General features: G+C 45.9%; 1 protein-coding gene across 1 annotated transcript; it reads right to left on the minus strand.

The window, feature by feature from the left end:
* Positions 1–1,088: 1,088 nt before the first annotated feature.
* On the minus strand, positions 1,089–13,833 carry PPIH (peptidylprolyl isomerase H). Its single transcript, XM_055002073.1, has 10 exons — positions 13,754–13,833; positions 13,600–13,664; positions 10,178–10,201; positions 9,890–9,934; positions 9,397–9,439; positions 5,648–5,740; positions 4,406–4,493; positions 3,134–3,174; positions 1,950–2,033; positions 1,089–1,231 (listed from the first exon to the last, which is right to left on the minus strand). Exons 1-9 carry the CDS (start codon positions 13,817–13,819, stop codon positions 1,965–1,967), a joined length of 534 nt encoding a protein of 177 aa, XP_054858048.1. The 5' UTR covers positions 13,820–13,833; the 3' UTR covers positions 1,089–1,231; positions 1,950–1,964.
* Positions 13,834–18,130: the final 4,297 nt, after the last annotated feature.

Genomic DNA, 18,130 nt, shown 5'->3' on the forward strand with positions numbered 1-18,130 from the left:
CCTCCATGCTGCCACTTTACAACTGTAACAATTCAGGAAACTGAAGCACAATGTCTAGTTTGTAGCTGGGGATGCTGCAGCTGCAGGCAAGTCATCCCAAAGCCCACAACAGGGATGTGAGCTGTTTTAATCCAGTTGTCTGCAATGCCTGGCTGCCTGGTTTGGGGCTACTTGGCCTGGTGCAGCTAATTCTTGCCCCTGGCGAAGGAGAAAAGGATAGAACTAAGTCTACCAAGGTCCCAAGGAAAAATTGCAGAAAATAAGGCATTAAACTGTTAAAAGGGCAGCTCTTCTCACCCACCTCTCTCTTACCACAGTGCGAAAGAGTCTGCACCCCTCCGCCCCACAATGAAATTTGCTGCTCCTTCCTCTAGAGCCCTACTGATAACCACCTCTTGAGATAGGATTTGGGATGGCAGAGAGATGTATCTCAGTACAACTGGTAAGAGCAGGGGTTAAAGGATCCATTTAAAATTCAACACAAGGCTTACCTGATCCCCTCTTTTTAGGGGTCAAGCAACTATTTCAGCTCAGGTCAGAGTGGTAAGCAACTGTAATTCGGGTAAACTGGTTTAACTTTGCCTTGCAGTAGAGGCTGGAGCTGCATTCTGGGGTGCAGGCTGGTGAACAGACTCAAGATGTGCTTGTGCCAAGGAAGAATTGTGTCAGGCAAGACAACAGTGTAGTCCAAATGGATGAACAAGAGAGAGAGGAGATCTTTTTGCTCATTACCTACTCTATACGTATTTCACATTTCCTCAGCTGGTGCTGCCATTTTATTCTTGACCCACCCAGTGCCACAGTGCTTGTCCTGCCCACCCTGTTCTTTCAGGGAGGCACACCAAAGCACCCACCCACACAGCAAAGTAACAGCTGCTTCTGATGTCCTTTCAGGTGACTCATTTTTCTCCTTGATTTTGTATCCTTTCCTTCACCCCTGTAGACCATCTGACTGGCAATGAAGGTCACTGTGTTGAGATCATTCTACGGCTGGACTTTGCTAATGCGACCAAACATCAGCCTAGAAGAACTTCTGCAACTGAACCAAACTCGCGATTGCGAGTGTGTGCTGCTGGAATGACAGATGCTTAAACAAAACCCTTTATTTACAATGGGCAAAAACAACAGAAGTCTGGAATGTCAGGGGGGGGGAGGTGGATGAGGCACGAAGGGGAGGAGGGGAGGAGGAAATGAGAGTTTCTGGTGGTCCAGGCTGAAGGGGGAAACTATCCTGGAATCAGAAAAAGGAGAGAATCAGTCACAAAACAACAGAAGCCACCTGGAACTTATCCAATACCATTTCATGTGTAATATGCCACTGACTTCCAGATCCTGGCTAGCTCTCCAAGGTACAGCAGCTAGAAAAATGAGTTAGTATGTACTGGGCGTTCATTCTGTTCGCCAGCTATTCATTCCATCACAGAGCCAGTGGCTGCTTGTGAGTTATTACTGTGTAAGGGTTATGTCTGTTCTGCATTTAATTTTCTTCAGGGAGATTTTTTTTTGCCAAAGTAAGCCACATGCAACAACATAGCTAAATTTTGCAATCTGCACAATTCATGCATAGCTGTATAATGTTTTCCGCCATGCAAAACAATTTTTTAAAAAATACTTTTCTGCAAGGGGCCTACAGAAGAGCCTGGATCCCCACCTTATGACTGCTGGAAAACTTATTCTACAGCTCATCTGGCTTTCAGACTTGACCAGGCAGGTAAGTGTTGCTGACACAACACTGCCAATGTAGGGGCTAAACTTGCTCTTAAAGACATACACCTGTTTCTGCTCTTAACACAAGCAAACTCTTGTGCACCCTATTCATGTAAGGCCCCCCAGCTGCCAAATCCCACCTATTTCCCCACCTCCATTTTGCATCCTTCCCTCCCCAAAAGCAGAACCATCCCACCAGGCTGCTGCATCAGCTATGCAGGAGGACGGAGGTGGGCGCATACCTGGGGGTGTGCTCCCTACATCTCACCGCACTGAGCAATCACAACGGGCAGCTTGGGTTTGTTGTTTGGACCGGTGGGTACGTTCTGGAAAAAAGAGACCAGGTTAGTTTAGTCCTGGCTGAGCTCTTTTCTGAAAGTTTTATGATAAGAAGCTGCCCTATGCCAAGTTGGTCCGTGTAGCCCTGCACTGGTCACTCTGGCCAACAGCAGCTCTCCAGAATCTTTGGCAGAGGGTGTCCTTCCCCAGTCTTTGCTACCAGGGATGCTTTCAACAGAAGATGCTGAAAACTGAATTTGGAACCGCCTACATGCAAAATATCCTATCACTGTGCTACAGCCTGTTAATGACAGGCCACTCTTCCTAAACTGAAAACCATGGCCTGCAGTAGTCTCACCTTGCTGAATAACAAGTGCTCCTTACCTAAGATACTCCCACTTTTATTTACAGAGGTATTTATACTCTGCTTTTCTCCCTCAATGGGGATCCAAAGCAGCATACATCATTCTTCATTTTTGTCCTTTGAGGTAGGGGAGTAAGAGAGAAAGACAGGCCCAGAGTCACCTAATGAATGTTCAAGGCAGAGTGGGTACCTGAACTTGGGTCTCCCATATCCTACTTCAAAACTTTAAGCTAATATACCATCCTGGCTCTCTTTTGGCTAGTGGCATCAATTTTATGAGCGCCTGGGCCATCCACGAGGAGACCCCATTTGTGTAACAAAATATGCTTCCAGACCACAATTAGAAGAATGGCTCTTAAGAATATCGAAACCATGGTTGCTGTAGAGAGCTTTGGAAATGCTTGGCCACCCCCAACAGAGAGATGTGGCTAAGACTTTTGCCTAGACCTCAGATTTGCGTAACTTACTGTTTCTAGGATCAAGCTAGCAGAGATTTTGAATGTATTTTTGGTGAGGAATGGCACGGAGAGTGAGATGAGATGGCCAGGACAGTCCCAAAAGCAGCATAAGGTGGGTGGTGGATGGAGCTGTGGCTCAGCTCCTTGATCCTTTTCCAGCCAATATGTACGTTTCCGTGCTTTGCCTCTACCCCCATGAGGGTTAGAAACCTCTTTCACAAAGCTAAGGGTTTCTAGGATCCCAGCTCTACATCAAGAGTACACACTTGTGTGTTGAGTCCACAAAAGGTGCATGACATGTACAGCTCCAAACTCAAATACTTACTTCAATTTTTCTCATGACGAGCAGCCCGTCGATTATTTTACCTGCCACATTAAAAAAGGAGAATGATTTCATTATTTCACGATGCTTGCAACAAAATTAAAGGTCAAGTTGCTGCATGCAAGAGGGACAGGAGAACGATGATGAGAGGATGGTGTAAATACAAACAAAACTGCTTTGAATATCATTTGATAGCATTTGTTGGTGCAAAAGACAGCCGTATTTATTTTTTGACGGGGTGAGGACTGAGGGAACACATTTCCATTGTGAGACTTATTTTCAACCAATACCTATTTGCTAGAGGACAAGCCTTCAAGTGGCAAAAAGAATCCATTTTAACACTTCCAACATTTAAGGGCTGAAAGTCTGGTTCATTTCCTTCAACATACATGGAAAGATCTGCCCACCCACATGTAATCTTTGAACAGTTTTCCATAGATGTTATGCTGATGAAAACCTATTCTAATCTAAACGTGTTTGATAAATCATGGCCCTAGGCCATGGGGAGATTTACAACTAATTTTTAAAAAGCCTGTGCTAAAACTCCACACCTATTAAACATACAATACTGAGGGGGATGGGAAAGAGACTCTCTAACTGATAGTAAGCACCAGAGACTACATTTTAAAGAAAGGGGGTGTGTATAAAAAATGACTGCATATGAAAGCTGCCGTTAACCCATATACTAGTGAGTAAAAAAAGAAAGCACAGAAAAGGGTTTGGATGTTCCAAGTTAATTCCATGCCTTTAAATGAAATAGACAAGACTTGAACACCTTTGCCAGATTCCAAAGCATAAATCGGTTTTCCTTCAATGCTGTTTTAGTAAGTTATGCAGGGACAAAAGTTCTAGAAACATCATAATTGAGAGAGACATAGAAATTGAAGCAAGTCTGGGGAGAAACACTGCTCTCTAAATCCAGAGGAGTTAGTCTGTAGTGGCAAAATAGTAAAGAGTCAAGTAGTACCTTTAAGACCAACCAACTTTATTGTAGCATAAGTTTTCGAGAGCCACAGATGCATCTGACGAAGAGAGCTGTGGCTCTTGAAAGCTTATGCTACAATAAAGTTGGGATGGGGCCTCTGTGCTTTTACACCACACCTTCCTTCCACACCCTGAGGGGCAAGCAGCTTAGGAAACGGTGGGATTTTTCAAAAGCAGGAGGCAAATACATTGGGGTGGGCTGTTCCAAGGGCAAAACATTCTGACCTTCCCCCTCCTGAACACCAAAACTACTCTCTATCCACATCCTGTGCCCAGAAGATGGCCACTCACCAAAGACGACGTGCTTCCCATCCAGCCAGTCGCACTTAGAGCATGTGATGAAGAACTGGCAGCCGTTGGTGCTTGGGCCACTGTTTGCCTGGCAGGAAAGGCACATGAGAAATCAGGGGAGAGAAACCACCTCTCGGCCTGAGAGCGTATGCGCCCAGATCCAAGCTACCGCAAAGGACAGCAAAAGGAAACTGCACAAGGTGGTGGTGTTGCAAGTCAACTCAGACCTGTCACTCTCTCCCAGCCTAACCAACTTCAGATGGGATTTTTTGGGTAAGGCTATAACAGAACCGCATATGCATATCCTTGGGAGGAAAGGTGGGGCAGAAATGTATCGGAGACAGAAACGCACATGCCGAGCTTGCAAAGGCAGCTCTTGCACACCTAACACTCAACAAAGCAAACCAGGCATCCCAACTCTCCCATAACGTCCGAGTAACTCGAGCTTGCAAAAGCTGTGGAAGGGGATTCTGAACTGAGCAATTTCAGGCAGGGCATTCACGGATTTGCCTTCTAAAATTCCACACCTATGCACTTGTTATTGTGGGCCAGAAGAGACTGCCGGGACCTCTCTTAATTCAGCCCCCAAAAGCAACAGCATCTGCATCCCAAGTCCAAATTTAATCAAGCACCTTCTCATTCAGAAGCTTACGTTCTGAGTAATGGCTTCCAAGCCTAGCCAAGGATGAAGCCCGGCCAACAAATGATTTTGCTGTGCCGATGCCAAGGATTAGGCGTTTGCCTTTTCAATTGGTGCACGCTTCACCATCTCTTCGCTCTCTCAAATCCACTCCATCTCGTTCTCGGTGGACAGTTTCGCACAGTGCAACGATTTCCAAGCCCTCCCCCCCCCCCCCCCGGGAGACAGGAGTGATCTTTCATTACCCGAAGCTGGGTTTGCAGTAAGGCCACCACAGATCCTGCAAGACTTATTCCTGGAAGCTTTCCTGGCCACAGGAAAATGTGTTTATAACAACGTTAATCCCACGTTTCGTCCAGAAAGCTCAGGCCATTGCACACAAAGGTAGTACATGGAGTAGCATACATACAATACAGCCACTGTCTAGGGAGCCATACCCAGAGCAACTTGGTCCCACATTATGCACGTGGGGTTTTCCAGCACAAAAGTCCACTCAACAGCCTTGCCTGCTACCCTGTCCCAAAGAAAAAGCCATGCATGGAAGCACCAAATTAAGCCAGAGAGGGGAGTTCTGCTGCAGTGCTCTTTGCCTTGGGACTTACCATAGACAACAAGCCAGGAGCCGAGTGTTTTAGCTTGAAGTTCTCATCAGCAAAGGGACCCCGGTATATGCTGGCCACTCCAGTCCCGTCTCCCTGTTTGAAAAGGGGGGAAGGTATTCAAGTCCACCTTTCCAAAGCTTGGGTTCCTGAGCACAGGGGACAACTACTGATGTCAGAACATTGTCTTTTGAACAGCAGTGCTTTCCTCCCTCGTCACATTAAAAAGGAAGATGGACAGTTTTGCTCTGTTCCTTGAGACAGCCTGAAAAGATTACCCAGATTGGCCCCCTTTCCCCCACCTAATTATGGGACTCGGCCAAAGTGTTTATCTACATGCTATGCTTCAAGCAGAACAAAATGGTAGAACCATGCACTTCAGTCTACAAGTGGGAGAGGAGTTATTTTTTTAAAGTCTCCTCACCTTGGGGATCCTGTTTTGGGTGGAAAGGCAGCATATACATGTTTCGGTGGTGAACAGTGCCCTCAAGTCATAGCTGACTTATGGCAACCCCTAGTGGGGTTTTCATGGCAAGGGACTAACAGAGGTAGTTTGCCATTGCCTGCCTCTGCAACTCTGGTATTTGTTGGATGTCTCCCATCCAATTACTAACCAAGGCCGACTCTGCTTAGCTTCTGAGCTCTGATGAGATCAGGCTCACCTGGGCTATCCAAGTCAGGACATACATGTTTTAAATAAATAAAATAAAGGCTCCTCTCCATGGAAAAAGCTTCCTGCCTGTAGTTAGCTAACACACCAGGGAGAAAGGTTTAGTGTACTCCAGATGTAAAAAGAATCATCAAATACATCTGAGATAGAACTACACTAATCTCTCTTTTCCTCTAAGCTTACTACAGAAAGGGAGCTTTTCCCACAGGGACACATTCACAAAATAAAATCCCCCCTCCACCCCACCTACACCCCAAAAGTCCAGCATTCTACCACCTCATTCTGCATGTCCCCCTGCATCAAATTCCATTCATTTCTGCTCTTGGCTCATCCCTGTAACCAAATAATCACACGAGCGGTCTAGTCACATGAGCAGTACAGCATCCAAAGTGAGGGAAATACAGGAGGCTGGCTGCTGCAGTTATTTCTGGGTCTAGAAAATAAAAACCACAAGGTGCATTGCTTTCTAATCAGTGCCTGCTGGAGTTTGCCCCAACTTCAGATGCTAGCCAATAGAGGGGGAAGGGACTCGCAAAATGCAACATCAGCTCAAACATGACTGCAGAGCCCCTTCTACAGTTGCCAGGGAAGAATCCTTCACCAGATCCTTTCAGATATAAAATGTCACAGCGAGGAAGGGAGATAACAGTAGTCTTCCTCTGCTTGCCACAGGGCATCCCCTGGGTGCCAAGCGCATGAATGACAGAGGCTGTAGTATAAGGGTAGCCAATGGCTCAAGGGACTGTGGCCTGAAAATGTGGAGCCTGCGGTATATTCCACAACAGAGGAAGGAATGAAATTCTTGCTGACTCGGGGCATCCACATCCAGGCCCCCAAGTGGAGGTTTTTAAACTGTTTTTCAATGAGAAGCTCAACAATAGCTGACAAATTTCCAGCAGCCAGCTCTGTCCAAACTTACAGTGTGCAGCTGGAGGAAGCATACGTCCTCAGCACGCAAAGGTCATGAGGAGGCCCATTCAGCCTCATCAACACTTCACATGATGCACCTGCGAACCCCCAAAATGCCTTGCAATGTGCAACGCTTGTAGAGATGCCCATGGGAGAAGTGTTCGCACAGTGAAGAAAGCACAAAAACTGCCACACGAGAAAAATTACTCCAGGGAGTCCAACCAAGTTGTCCATGTAGGCATCCCCTAAGAAGAAGAGCAGCTTGGAAGGAGACCCTAGCACGGGGGAAAGAACAGGCTGCAAACATGGTCACATTTTAATCTTGCCTGCAACAGAAATAATGTGTTTGAAATGCTTCTGGGACAGTATGCAGGTGATGCAAAACAGGCCAGGGTTTATCAGCTGTGCGAAGCAGGTGCCATGTGCGCCCTCTCACAAGGTGCCTTTTTCTTGTTTGCTTAACCTTTTTTTCTTTCCTTAAGGGAAGGCAATTCCCAGAACTGAACAACAACAACTCCTCACCCTTCTGGCCTTTCTGATCAGTTTCATTAACTTGCGCTTAACACAACAGGTTTGCCCTCTCAAAGGCAATCACCCTCTCCCTCCCTCCAGCCCAATAACATATTTTACAGGTTCTGCTTGAAACAACAAAACCTCCCTTGCTCGACTGATCCTGCTAGCTGTATTTTCTTATCCCGGGCAGAGCTGAATGCTTTAGATCCCTTAATTCCTGGTAAGAAACTAGCAAGGCAGCGTGTATGCATTCTGAGAAGGCACAAGAATGTGGCATCAGGTGCAGAATTCAGCAGCTTGAGAATCTCAGCTTCCTCTTAATAAAATAGAGGAACGGTCTCTAGTCTTTATGGACAAAAAGTTATGCAAGCAGCAGTTGGTGAAACAGTCTTTAAGAAGCCAGAGAGCTGGGTGAAGACTTCCCACAGATGGGGCTTCAGAGTTCACTTTGCTCCAAAAACAGAACAAAAATCTGCATAGATATATACAGGTTACATAATGTGGACTGTCTGGGCATGGCATCTAAACTTTAAAATAACCATTTATTACAACTGGAATCTAGTTTTATAAGAGGGCCTGGGCGGGGTTTCTCATTCAGCACAACCTAGGGACCAAGGGTGTTTATAATGGCCCAATATTTTTCAGTAGCAGAGTTTCTATGCAAAATCAAGGAAGTCCAAACTGTAGAGCTCCCAGTTGTAGCCTTTTTCTTCCTTGGGAAGTTCAAACTGTCCCACAGCACGAGCAAACATTACTGTAACATCTCTCTAAAGCAATGGTCTGTTCATTGCCACTGCCTTCTTAGAGTTCAAAAAACACACAGTGAGTTACAAGGAAGTCTTTATGTGGTGTAGTGGCTAGTGTTAGACTAGGATCTGGGAGACCCAGGTTCAAATCCCTGCTCTGCCATAGAAGCTTGCTGGGTGACCCTGGACCAGCTGCCTAACCCACCTCACAGGGTAGTTGTGAGGATAAAATGGAGGAATGATGTAAGCTGCTTTGGGTCCCTACTGGGGAGAAAGGTAGGGTATAAATGAAGTAAATAGAATAAAATCTAATTATTAGTTACTGATGGAGATTCCCCTTTCAAATAATTTTTTTAAAGTAAAAAGGAAAATACATACATATTCTTGAAAAGGGAAATGCCTTTAGGAATCAGTTAATTCAAGTAGAAACTATAATTGGTTACGGGATACCTGAGGTTCTACAGATGACAAAGCTATTTTTGCTTGCTAGAATGGCTGGTTTGTTGAGATGAGAGATAAAAAACAGCTGGATAATGGCAGAAATGTGCATTGGGCTTTTTAAAAAAAAGGTTCTGGTATTAAATATCTGCTTTGTTTCAAAATTAATAATCGTTTCTAACCATCACGAAGATTCCTAGCTAACTCTGCAGTTTGCACACTCGTGCACCAAGACAAAGGAGTTTGGCAAGTTCTATTAATGCTACCAAATTTTGTAAAGAGGTGACTACTGAAGCTTCTGCAGCTGCCATCAGGCAGAGGACCAGGCTGCACCCGCCACAGCGCAGGTAAGCGTGGAGAGTAAAAGGCGATGATGGCCGGAGAAGGAAGAAGCCCCAAGCACAGATTCCCAAAAGGAGCACCAAATCTTTTGTCCTCCTAAAATATAGCGAAGAAGAACGAAAACAACTACCTACGTTTACAAAGTCACCTCCTTGGATCATGAAATCCTTTATAACCCTTTAAAAGAAAAAAAAAGGAGGGGTGGATTGAGAGGGTTGAAAATTGCTACACAGATTTAACCCCTTTAACAATGTACCCACTTTTCACTTCTCTCTCGCCAGGTCTCACTCCATCTGTCTTACCTTACATTCTGCATCCCAGCACTCACAAATGTGAGAAACCAGTGCCAGTGCCACCTTTCCACTCAAAAAAAGAGATTTCCCTTAAATCCCATCCCTATAACTCTGCTCCTACAGCTCAGTGCTGAAGTCCACAGTAACACGCTTTGCCCCGTTTAAGGCAAGAGACGGAGGGGACCTTCTCTACAGGACGCCTATCGCTAGCCATGCACATTCACGCAGCGAGAGTTCTACTTCCCTCCACTGATCACCTATCTCATACCACTAGCTTAAAGGGAAGACACAGGCTCAGAAGGCGGCTTTAAGTTAAAGTCCAGACAAAGAGTACCTGTGAAAAGTGCTGCCTTTGTAACCAATAGGAACACCATCTTTCCTAGAAAAGAGAGAGAGATGCTGGGAATCAGTGCAAACTTCAGAGCACAGGAACCATGACCTCCAAGGACTCGAGGCCACAGATGGTACCAGCACATGGAGGTTCGGCCTGTGTGGAGCCACCCAGCTCCGAACTCAAGGGAGCTCTCTAACAGGGCAAGCAGGTCAGGTGGCAGACTTTGCTCCCAGCCTATGCTTGCCCACCGATCGGAAGAAAAACTTGCATCATTTGCATGAGACATACCTGAATTCACCGGTACAAAACTGCCTGGGAGGGAGAGAGAAAAAAAAGACAGGATAGCTATGAGTTAAATCCATTCAGTGAGTGACTGAGGGCTCTCAAACCATTCAAACAAAAATAATCATGGTGGCTCTAAACATTCAAGAAGGAGAGTTGGGAACCAGGGTGATAGCCATCAGGAGACTACATTCAACCCGCAGGCTGCTAGTTGCCAACCAATTTTCTTGCGTGTTGAAAGATAAAATTCCTGAATTTATTGCTGCTCTGCTTCAGGCCTGCCAACAGGCACCATGTGTCATGCCAGGGTGGAGAGCAAACCAGTCTAACCAGTGGTTGTATTATTGCCCACATAACGTGTTTGTGGTTTTAGGAGTGGAAGGAGAGAAAACCACTGCCAAAATTCTAGGCTGGGAAAAACCAAAACTGTCACCATCCAAACAAGCAAATTACAGGCAGTCCGACCATTCAGTGAGACAAAACGAATAAAGCTTTTTGGGAAAAACACATGGGGATCTAGTCATGTATTTTACTTCATATGTGAAAAAACATCAAAACTAATCACTAACATCTAACGATCATTGTTATTTCTTATTTTCCTACATGGCTATTTCAGTTTTCTAAGCAGATATATATGATATATTACATTTTTACAAAGCCACCTAACCCTTGCAGGCCTTGCTGCCTCCAGAAGTGCTTTTTCCTCAAGCCCATGTCTTTAGAATAAACGAAGGCAGGACTAAGTCTTGATCTAGAAATGCTGCAAAATGAGATCTCTGAGGAGACAGAATGGGCAGTATATCAGATATTGGTGGAAACAGATTTCTGCAGGATTTGAGTCCAGTGGCACCTTAGAGACCAACAAGATTTTCAGGGTATAAACTTTTGAGAGTCAAAGTTCCCTTCCTGACTGATTTCTAATGCTTCCCATGTAAAAACTGTCTGCAAACGAACAGCCCACCAGCCTAGCTAGTTTTCCAATTACAGGGAATTATTAATTAAGTGGATCGTTGTAGAACGGTACCTCTCAACTCCCATCTAATGTAGCACAATCTATTCCACCATCTTAGCACTCTGCCACCTTCTTATGACATGTAGAGCAGGTCAAGTTCATGCCAACATACACAATTCTACCATTACAATACAGATGCTTATAATTTCTATTTACATGCGAGAGTGTCAAAATACAAATATGTAAAAGTTATGAATGTCTTGCCAGTCAGGATAACTACTCAATATTTTGGCTTCATGAGAACCTGAGAGCCAGTGTGGTGGTGATTAGAGGGTAGGGGTAGGATCTGGGAGGCCCAGGTATGAATCCGCACTCTGCCGTGGAAGCTTGCTAGGTGACCTTGGGCCAGTCATACTCAGCCAGCTCATAGAAGAGAGGAGAATGAAGTAAGCCACTTTTATTCCCCATTGGGCAGAAAAGTGAGGTATAGATGAAGTAAGCAGGCACATTTTGTATGGATTCATATAAGGTTGCTGTCTCAAAAGTCCAATTCTGCATTCTTTCAATATTGATGCCAATCTTGCCCTTCCTACCATGCTTCAGATAAGTTTAAAATGACACACTAACAATTCAAAGGGGCAGAGAAGAGTTTTATATAGCAAGATTTATTATTCCACCTCAAACATGCCTCCAGATGGCTAGCAAGGAGCTTCAGTCCCAACCTAATCATTAGCCCTTCCAGCTTGCCAACTCAAAGTATGGAGGGCTTTCAATGAAGAAATGGTATGGGATAGAGTAATGCTACTCCGTATCCAAAGAAAACCACGGCTGAAGGCAGTTTTCAACCTACTACTGATAGTTCAGTCTTTGAATTTCTTCATCTTCTCCCAAGTCTACAGCATCTAGAAATAACTGAAGTGATCAAAGGAGTACAAAGGAATGGCTGGAGTGCTGTATAGAAGCAGGAATGGCTAGTACGAACCACAGTCCACAGCTTCCCTTAACCAACAGAAGGGCAACATTTGAAGGGCAGGACCATAATGCAGAATCACAATGCTTCACTCTTCCAGAACATCTATGTTGTCCACTCCACATTTGCCTGGCAATGGAATAGAAAACTGCCACAGTGCAATCTTACATAAAAATTACTTCAGACTAAACACATTGAACTGAGACTGAACTAACTCTGCATAGGACTGCACCTTCTGCCTGGATTATAAAGCCTCTTACCTTTTTCCACTCCTTGTATCTGACAAATGGAACTTGGACTCTCAAAAGCTCATATCCTGGAAATCCAGTTGGTTTCTAAGGTGCCACTGGACTCAAATCTTGCTCTAGGATTGCACTGTTACATTTGCAAGCTGTCTGTCACTTGGCTACTACTGGAGCACTGTGAAATATCTACTGAAGCCAAACACTTCATTGCTTCAGTCTAGTTTTTAACATTTCATCTTGGTGTCATTTGTTAGTAAGGGCTGAAGTAGGGTACCACTTGTTAAGTCTCACAGGAGCTGGGGGGTGGGGTGGAAGTGTCAGACCAGCCCAAGTTTCTCCCATCACCCCAGACTGCAGGGATCTCCAAGGGAGAATCAGCATATTGCATACTTGGCCAATCTACTTTGCAAAGAGAGTTTCTGCTACTTTGGCTTTATACTTGTTTTAATAGCAATAAGGGCCTGAAATGGTCTGCTGACTCTGGCTTGTTCTAGGATGAAACCCACAGAATGGATGAAGTCACTCAGTGAACTGTTTACATGTTTTTTAAAGCAAGCATGGCTGGTAAAAGTGATAGAAATTCATTAAAGGAAAGAGTTTGTTCCTGCACCTTTTGTTTCTGGATGGGCATCAATTCCAAAAGTTTGCTAACTCTGGACTGGAAAAATTCCTAGAGGTTTTGGGTGGTGGAGCCTAGGGAGGGCAGTGATTAGGGAGGGGAGGGACCTCAGTTGGGTATAATGACAGAGCCCACCCTTCAAAGTAGCCATTTTCTCCAGGAGGACTAATCTCTGTGGCCTGGAGATCACTTGTAATTCCGGGAGATCTCCAGGCCCCACCTGGAGGTTGGCAAACCTAATTTTCCAAGCCAATCGAGGGCGGCAATAGATTGCTCCGCTTTCGAGACCCTCGAAGGGCCAGCCAGGCACATCTCCCTTGCCGCCGCAGCCCGGCCCTTTCACACGTTCATATTGGCGAGGGCCGCTCTATCCCCACACCTCTATAGCGGCAGCCCTAGGAAGCGTAGCATCATAGAAACGACCAGAGCGACTCAAAACAGCGCACAAGGCTAAGCGGCCATGATTCTTCCTACGGACACGTTGAGGAGACGCTCTACGCCCCAAGTTTCTATGGTGGGAGATTTGAGGCGGCTCCGCTACAAGCCGGAAGGGTTCGGCCGGAAGCGCCGGTAAAGGGGGGGATGGTGTTGCTTTCGCCCCGCCGGCCGGCCTGCGTCTCTATGGCTCTCTCCCAAGCTCACCTGAAGTTCTCCGCCGTCTTGGGCACCACGTCGGCGAAGAGCTCCACCTTCATGCGGCCGACCTCCTGAGCGAAGGCAGAGCGTCAGAACCGCGACTTCCCCGCCCACACACACAACGCCTCTCCTCCTCCCCAATTCCCCTCAGGGCACCCACCTGGCCTCCTATGGTGATATCGAAAAACACCACCGGGTTGTTAGGATTGGACGCCAGGACCGCCATGGTGACCAACTCTGACCCGGAAAAAGACCAGAGGCGCAAACGCGCTGGGCCGTCGTCACTTCCGGTTTCAGCAGGCCGCTGCCATACGCGGACAATTTGGGACGAGTTGTTCGTTCTGTTTTGTTCTCTATGGCTGGTTCATGTTGTGTGGTTGCCAACCTCCAGGTGGTGACTGAAGACGTCCCAAAATCACACAACTGGCACCCAGGCCAAAAAGATGGGATATGCTGAAAGGAATGACAGGATTGCCCATTGAAAATAAGGGGAGAGGCTTGAAGGCCCATTGGAAATAATGGGAAACAGGAATGCCCATTTACTTACATGGGCTCCATTGAAACACATTTCAGCAAAAAAAAAAGTTGCAAAGAAATGTGGAATGGATTTTGAAGGAAAGTCTCTGGGCCCAGATAGATTATTCAGGGACTGGAATGACAGGCCCCTGAGTGGAATGATGGCCCCTGGGTGTGACAGAAGGGCTCTGGGGCTGGAATGACAGGGCTTTGAGTGAAATGACAACCTCTGGGTGTATCAGAAGGGCTCTAGGTCTGGAATGACAGGCCCCTGAGTGGAATGACAGCCCCTGGGTGTAACAGAAGGGCTCCGGAACTGATGTTATGGCTCATTCTTATTGGCTTTAGAAGCCAGGACAGGCTGAAATTGCTGCTTGCTTTTCCCCTTCCTCCTCCTTCCCATCCTGATGCACAGCCCTTTGTGAAACAAGGTGGCAGGGAGCTGCTGGGAGGAAATGAAGCACCAGTATTTTAATCCTTCCCACTTCGGCTCTAACAAAATAAATGAAAGAAGAACAAGCTTAAAAATACATGTTTTTCTCCAGAATGCTGCTACCAATTGCCTCTCCAGTGGCCACGGGACAGCCCAATCAGCAAAAATGGTGGGGGGAAAGGCTCCAACAATGCAACATTACCACAACTGTGACATCAGCTCCAGCCCCTCTCAAAATGCTGCTCCAAACAGACACATCTCAACATGTCAGCAGACACCAAATCACCTTGACGTTGTGCAGTGATACGGTGATAGCTACACATCTCCCAAAAATATCAATTAAAATATAAGTCTTGGTGACTCCAGTTGCAGACCACTATCTCTACACCCAGGTGCCATCATTCCACTCAGAGCCATGTCATTCCAGACACAGAGCTCTTCTGCAATATTCAGGGAGCATCATTCCATTCAGGGATGAGTCATTCAGGTCCCAGAACACTTCTGCTACACCTAGCGGCTGTCATTCCACTCAGGGACCTGTAATTCCAATCCGAGAGCTCTTCTGATACACCTAGGGGCTGTCATTGCAGTTAGTGGCCTGTCATTCCAGTTCTAAAGCCCTTCTGTCACACCTAGGGGCCGTAATTTATTTAGGTCATTTATAGTCCGCCTTTCTCACTGAGACTCAAGGCGGATTACACAGCATGAGGTTAATACAATCAGTATCAAGTAAGCACATTTCAATACAGTACCATAAGGTAAACATATACAAATTTAAAGACAGCATTAGCAAGGATCCAAGACATAGTAGAGATACTGAAGCAAAACATAATCAATTCTAGGACTAACATTAGACAGCATGGAGCAATGGTTGTACATTGGAGTACATATTTAAAGCAACAGATAATATATGAGGCAAAAATGGTGATGAAGTCTATGATCCCCAACTTGTTAGTGAAGCACCTGAGACCCCATCCCTACAATGCAGCCCTCCCATTTGAGTAAATAGACTTTTTGAATAGTTCAGTTTTGCATCATTTACGGAAAACCTGGAGGGGGGGGCTCTTCTGACTTCCTCAGGCAGATCATTCCACAGGATAGGGGCCACCACAGAGAAAGCCCTTGTATGGGCTGCTACTGATTTCACCTGTGTGCAGCCTGGTATCTGCAGGAGACCCTGTTCAGATGAGCGAAGCTGCTCAGAGCCCTTCTGTCACACCCAGGGGCCGTCATTCCACTGAGGGGTCTGTCATTCCAGTCCCTGAATAGTCTATCTGGGCTCGGAGACCTTTCTTCAAAGTCCATCCTACTTTTTCTTTGCTGTAATGTGTTTCAATGGAGGTTATGCAAGTAAATGGGCATTCCTGTTTCCCATTATTTCCAATGGGTCTTCAAGCCTCTCCCCTTATTTTCAATGGGCAATCATGACATTCCTTTTAGTACAGCCCCATCTGGAGATGATGCTGCCAATGTGCCACAACTCAGGGAAGCGAGCCCTTCTTCCAGACCACCTGCCCCCAGTTGGCCAAATACTGCATTTAGTTACAATATTTTCACCCAGTTCTTCTGCCCCATCAGGGCCACCACTCCTGGGTACCAAAGGAGTAACACCCTTTTCCAGGAAGCCCACTTAGCATCTTTGCCAAGGAGAGGTTAGTGATAGACAGGCCTCATCCTCCTTAATAAAGAAAGGAGCCAGAGAAGGCACTAGTGAGGCTCCTGCTAAAAGCCAGAGATTACCAGGAATGTGGGTTTATTTGGCAGCCCCCCTTTTTTGGCAGCCCCCCTTTTTTTCGGTTGCCCACGCAAAAGAAACACTGTCCTTTTAACAGGGGCTTAATGCAGAAATGGACAGCTGAAGCTTTTCATGGCAGGGAGGTAAACAGCATCACCTGGTCCTTGCTGCAACTTAAACAGATCCTAAGGGGAGGAGGCCTAGAGGGACTAGTTGGCAACCCTAATTGGCAGAACTGAAGAGGGTCCAGTTACCAGGACACCCAAAGCAAAACTTGCAAAGTTTAGAAAAGCAGCATGCTTGCTCAGGCCAGTAAGGTAAACTGCCTCTCTCCTGGAGGTTTGCATCATCCTTCGGTTCTAAACCGCCCCCCCCCCGCCGCCTTTATTTCGCCATGCTGGAGCTGGTGGTGGCATTAAAATTATCGGTATAGCGAAAAATTGCTATCCTATAATTATAGTTGAGCGGTAACATTAACCAATCACAGGCATCAATGGGGGTGTGGCCCCGCCATTGCAATCGATATAGTGAAAATCTAGCATTAATTTTTTTTTGAAAAGGCTACATGATGTTGTCATCAGCGATGGCGGATCTAAACACGCCCCGTATCACGTGATTCTCCCAGGGATGTGAACGGAGTATAGCGCAACGCTAGCACAGTATAAGAGGGGATGTAAACACAGACTGGGACATTGTGGGATAGAATCCAGCGCAATTATTGCATATGAAAAGTGGAAGGTAGGGAAGTGTGGATTCGGCCTGGGTTTAAATAGCCTGAGGACTTTTCCAGTTATTCCAAGGGAAATCATGGAAATTTGGGGGATGCATTAAAAAAAACCCTCATGGGAACCTTTACCTCTTATGTAAAGTAGCCAGCTCAAGGTTGGCTCAGCCTTCCATCCTTCCGAAGTCGGTAAAATGAGTACCCAGTTTCCTGGGGGTAGAGTAGATGACTGGGGAAGGCAATGGCAAACCACCCCGTAACAAAATGTCTGCCAAGAAAATGCTGTGATGCGACGTCACCCCATGGGTCAGTAATGACTCCATGCTTGCACAGGGAGCTACCTTTACCTTTTTAATGAAGTAAATGCCTCCTTAGACAATGTTTATCCTCACACAAAATACTGGGTTTGAATAACCTGAGGAATTTTTCAGTTATTCAATGGAAATAAACATGCATTTGGGTGGGAGGAATGGACAAAAGAACCTCATGGGAACTGTTTTCTCTTTTTTCATAAAGTAAATGCTTCCTATGAAGAGATTTTTCCTCACACAAAATACTGAGTTTAAATAGCCTGCGGCCTTTTTCAGTTATTCCCATGGGAAAGTCTGGAAATTTGGGTATACACTGAAAAAACAAAAACCCTCATGAGTCCTGGCTGTCTCAACTATTTTGCTAAGTTGAATTTGAGGAAGGAGTGGAAGCAGCCACGCTCATGTGGGCTAATTGGGGAGGGACCAGACTGCAAGCCCCCCTCACCTTAATTTTGCTGGGGTGCCAGTTGCTAGCTTTGTGAGGCAGGGGTAGGCAGTGCAACTGGTGAGCTCAAGACACTCTACAACTGGCTCGACGGTGAATTATTTACTTCAGTTGTACCCTGCTTTTCTCCCCAGTGGGAATCCAAAGTAATTTTATCTCATTTTTCTTTCCTCCATTTTATCCTTACAACAACCCTGTCAAGTAAGTTAGGCTGAGAATGTCACTGGCCCAAGGCCCGTCAGGAAGCTTTCATGGCAGAGTGGGGATTCAAAGCTGGGTCTCCCAGATCCTAGTCTGACATTGTAACCACTACTCTGCACTAACTGTCAGCCAGTAAATTATTGCCAGTTACACGCTCTGAGCATATCCTGCC

Source organism: Eublepharis macularius, chromosome 17 (assembly GCF_028583425.1).
Source record: "Eublepharis macularius isolate TG4126 chromosome 17, MPM_Emac_v1.0, whole genome shotgun sequence".
In the NCBI taxonomy this organism is placed as follows: domain Eukaryota; kingdom Metazoa; phylum Chordata; class Lepidosauria; order Squamata; family Eublepharidae; genus Eublepharis; species Eublepharis macularius.

What these genes read in the sequence shown, in the direction of transcription:
- PPIH (XM_055002073.1), bottom strand. Translation starts at nt 13,819, where the DNA reads ATGGCGGTCCTGGCGTCCAATCCTAACAACCCGGTGGTGTTTTTCGAT. An exon ending in AAGGAGGTGACTTTGTAAAC is followed by an intron (nt 5,741 to 9,396) that starts GTAGGTAGTTGT and finishes CTTTTCAAACAG; the next exon opens with GGAGACGGGACTGGAGTGGC. An exon ending in TCGTCATGAGAAAAATTGAA is followed by an intron (nt 2,034 to 3,133) that starts GTAAGTATTTGA and finishes TCTTTTTTCCAG; the next exon opens with AACGTACCCACCGGTCCAAA.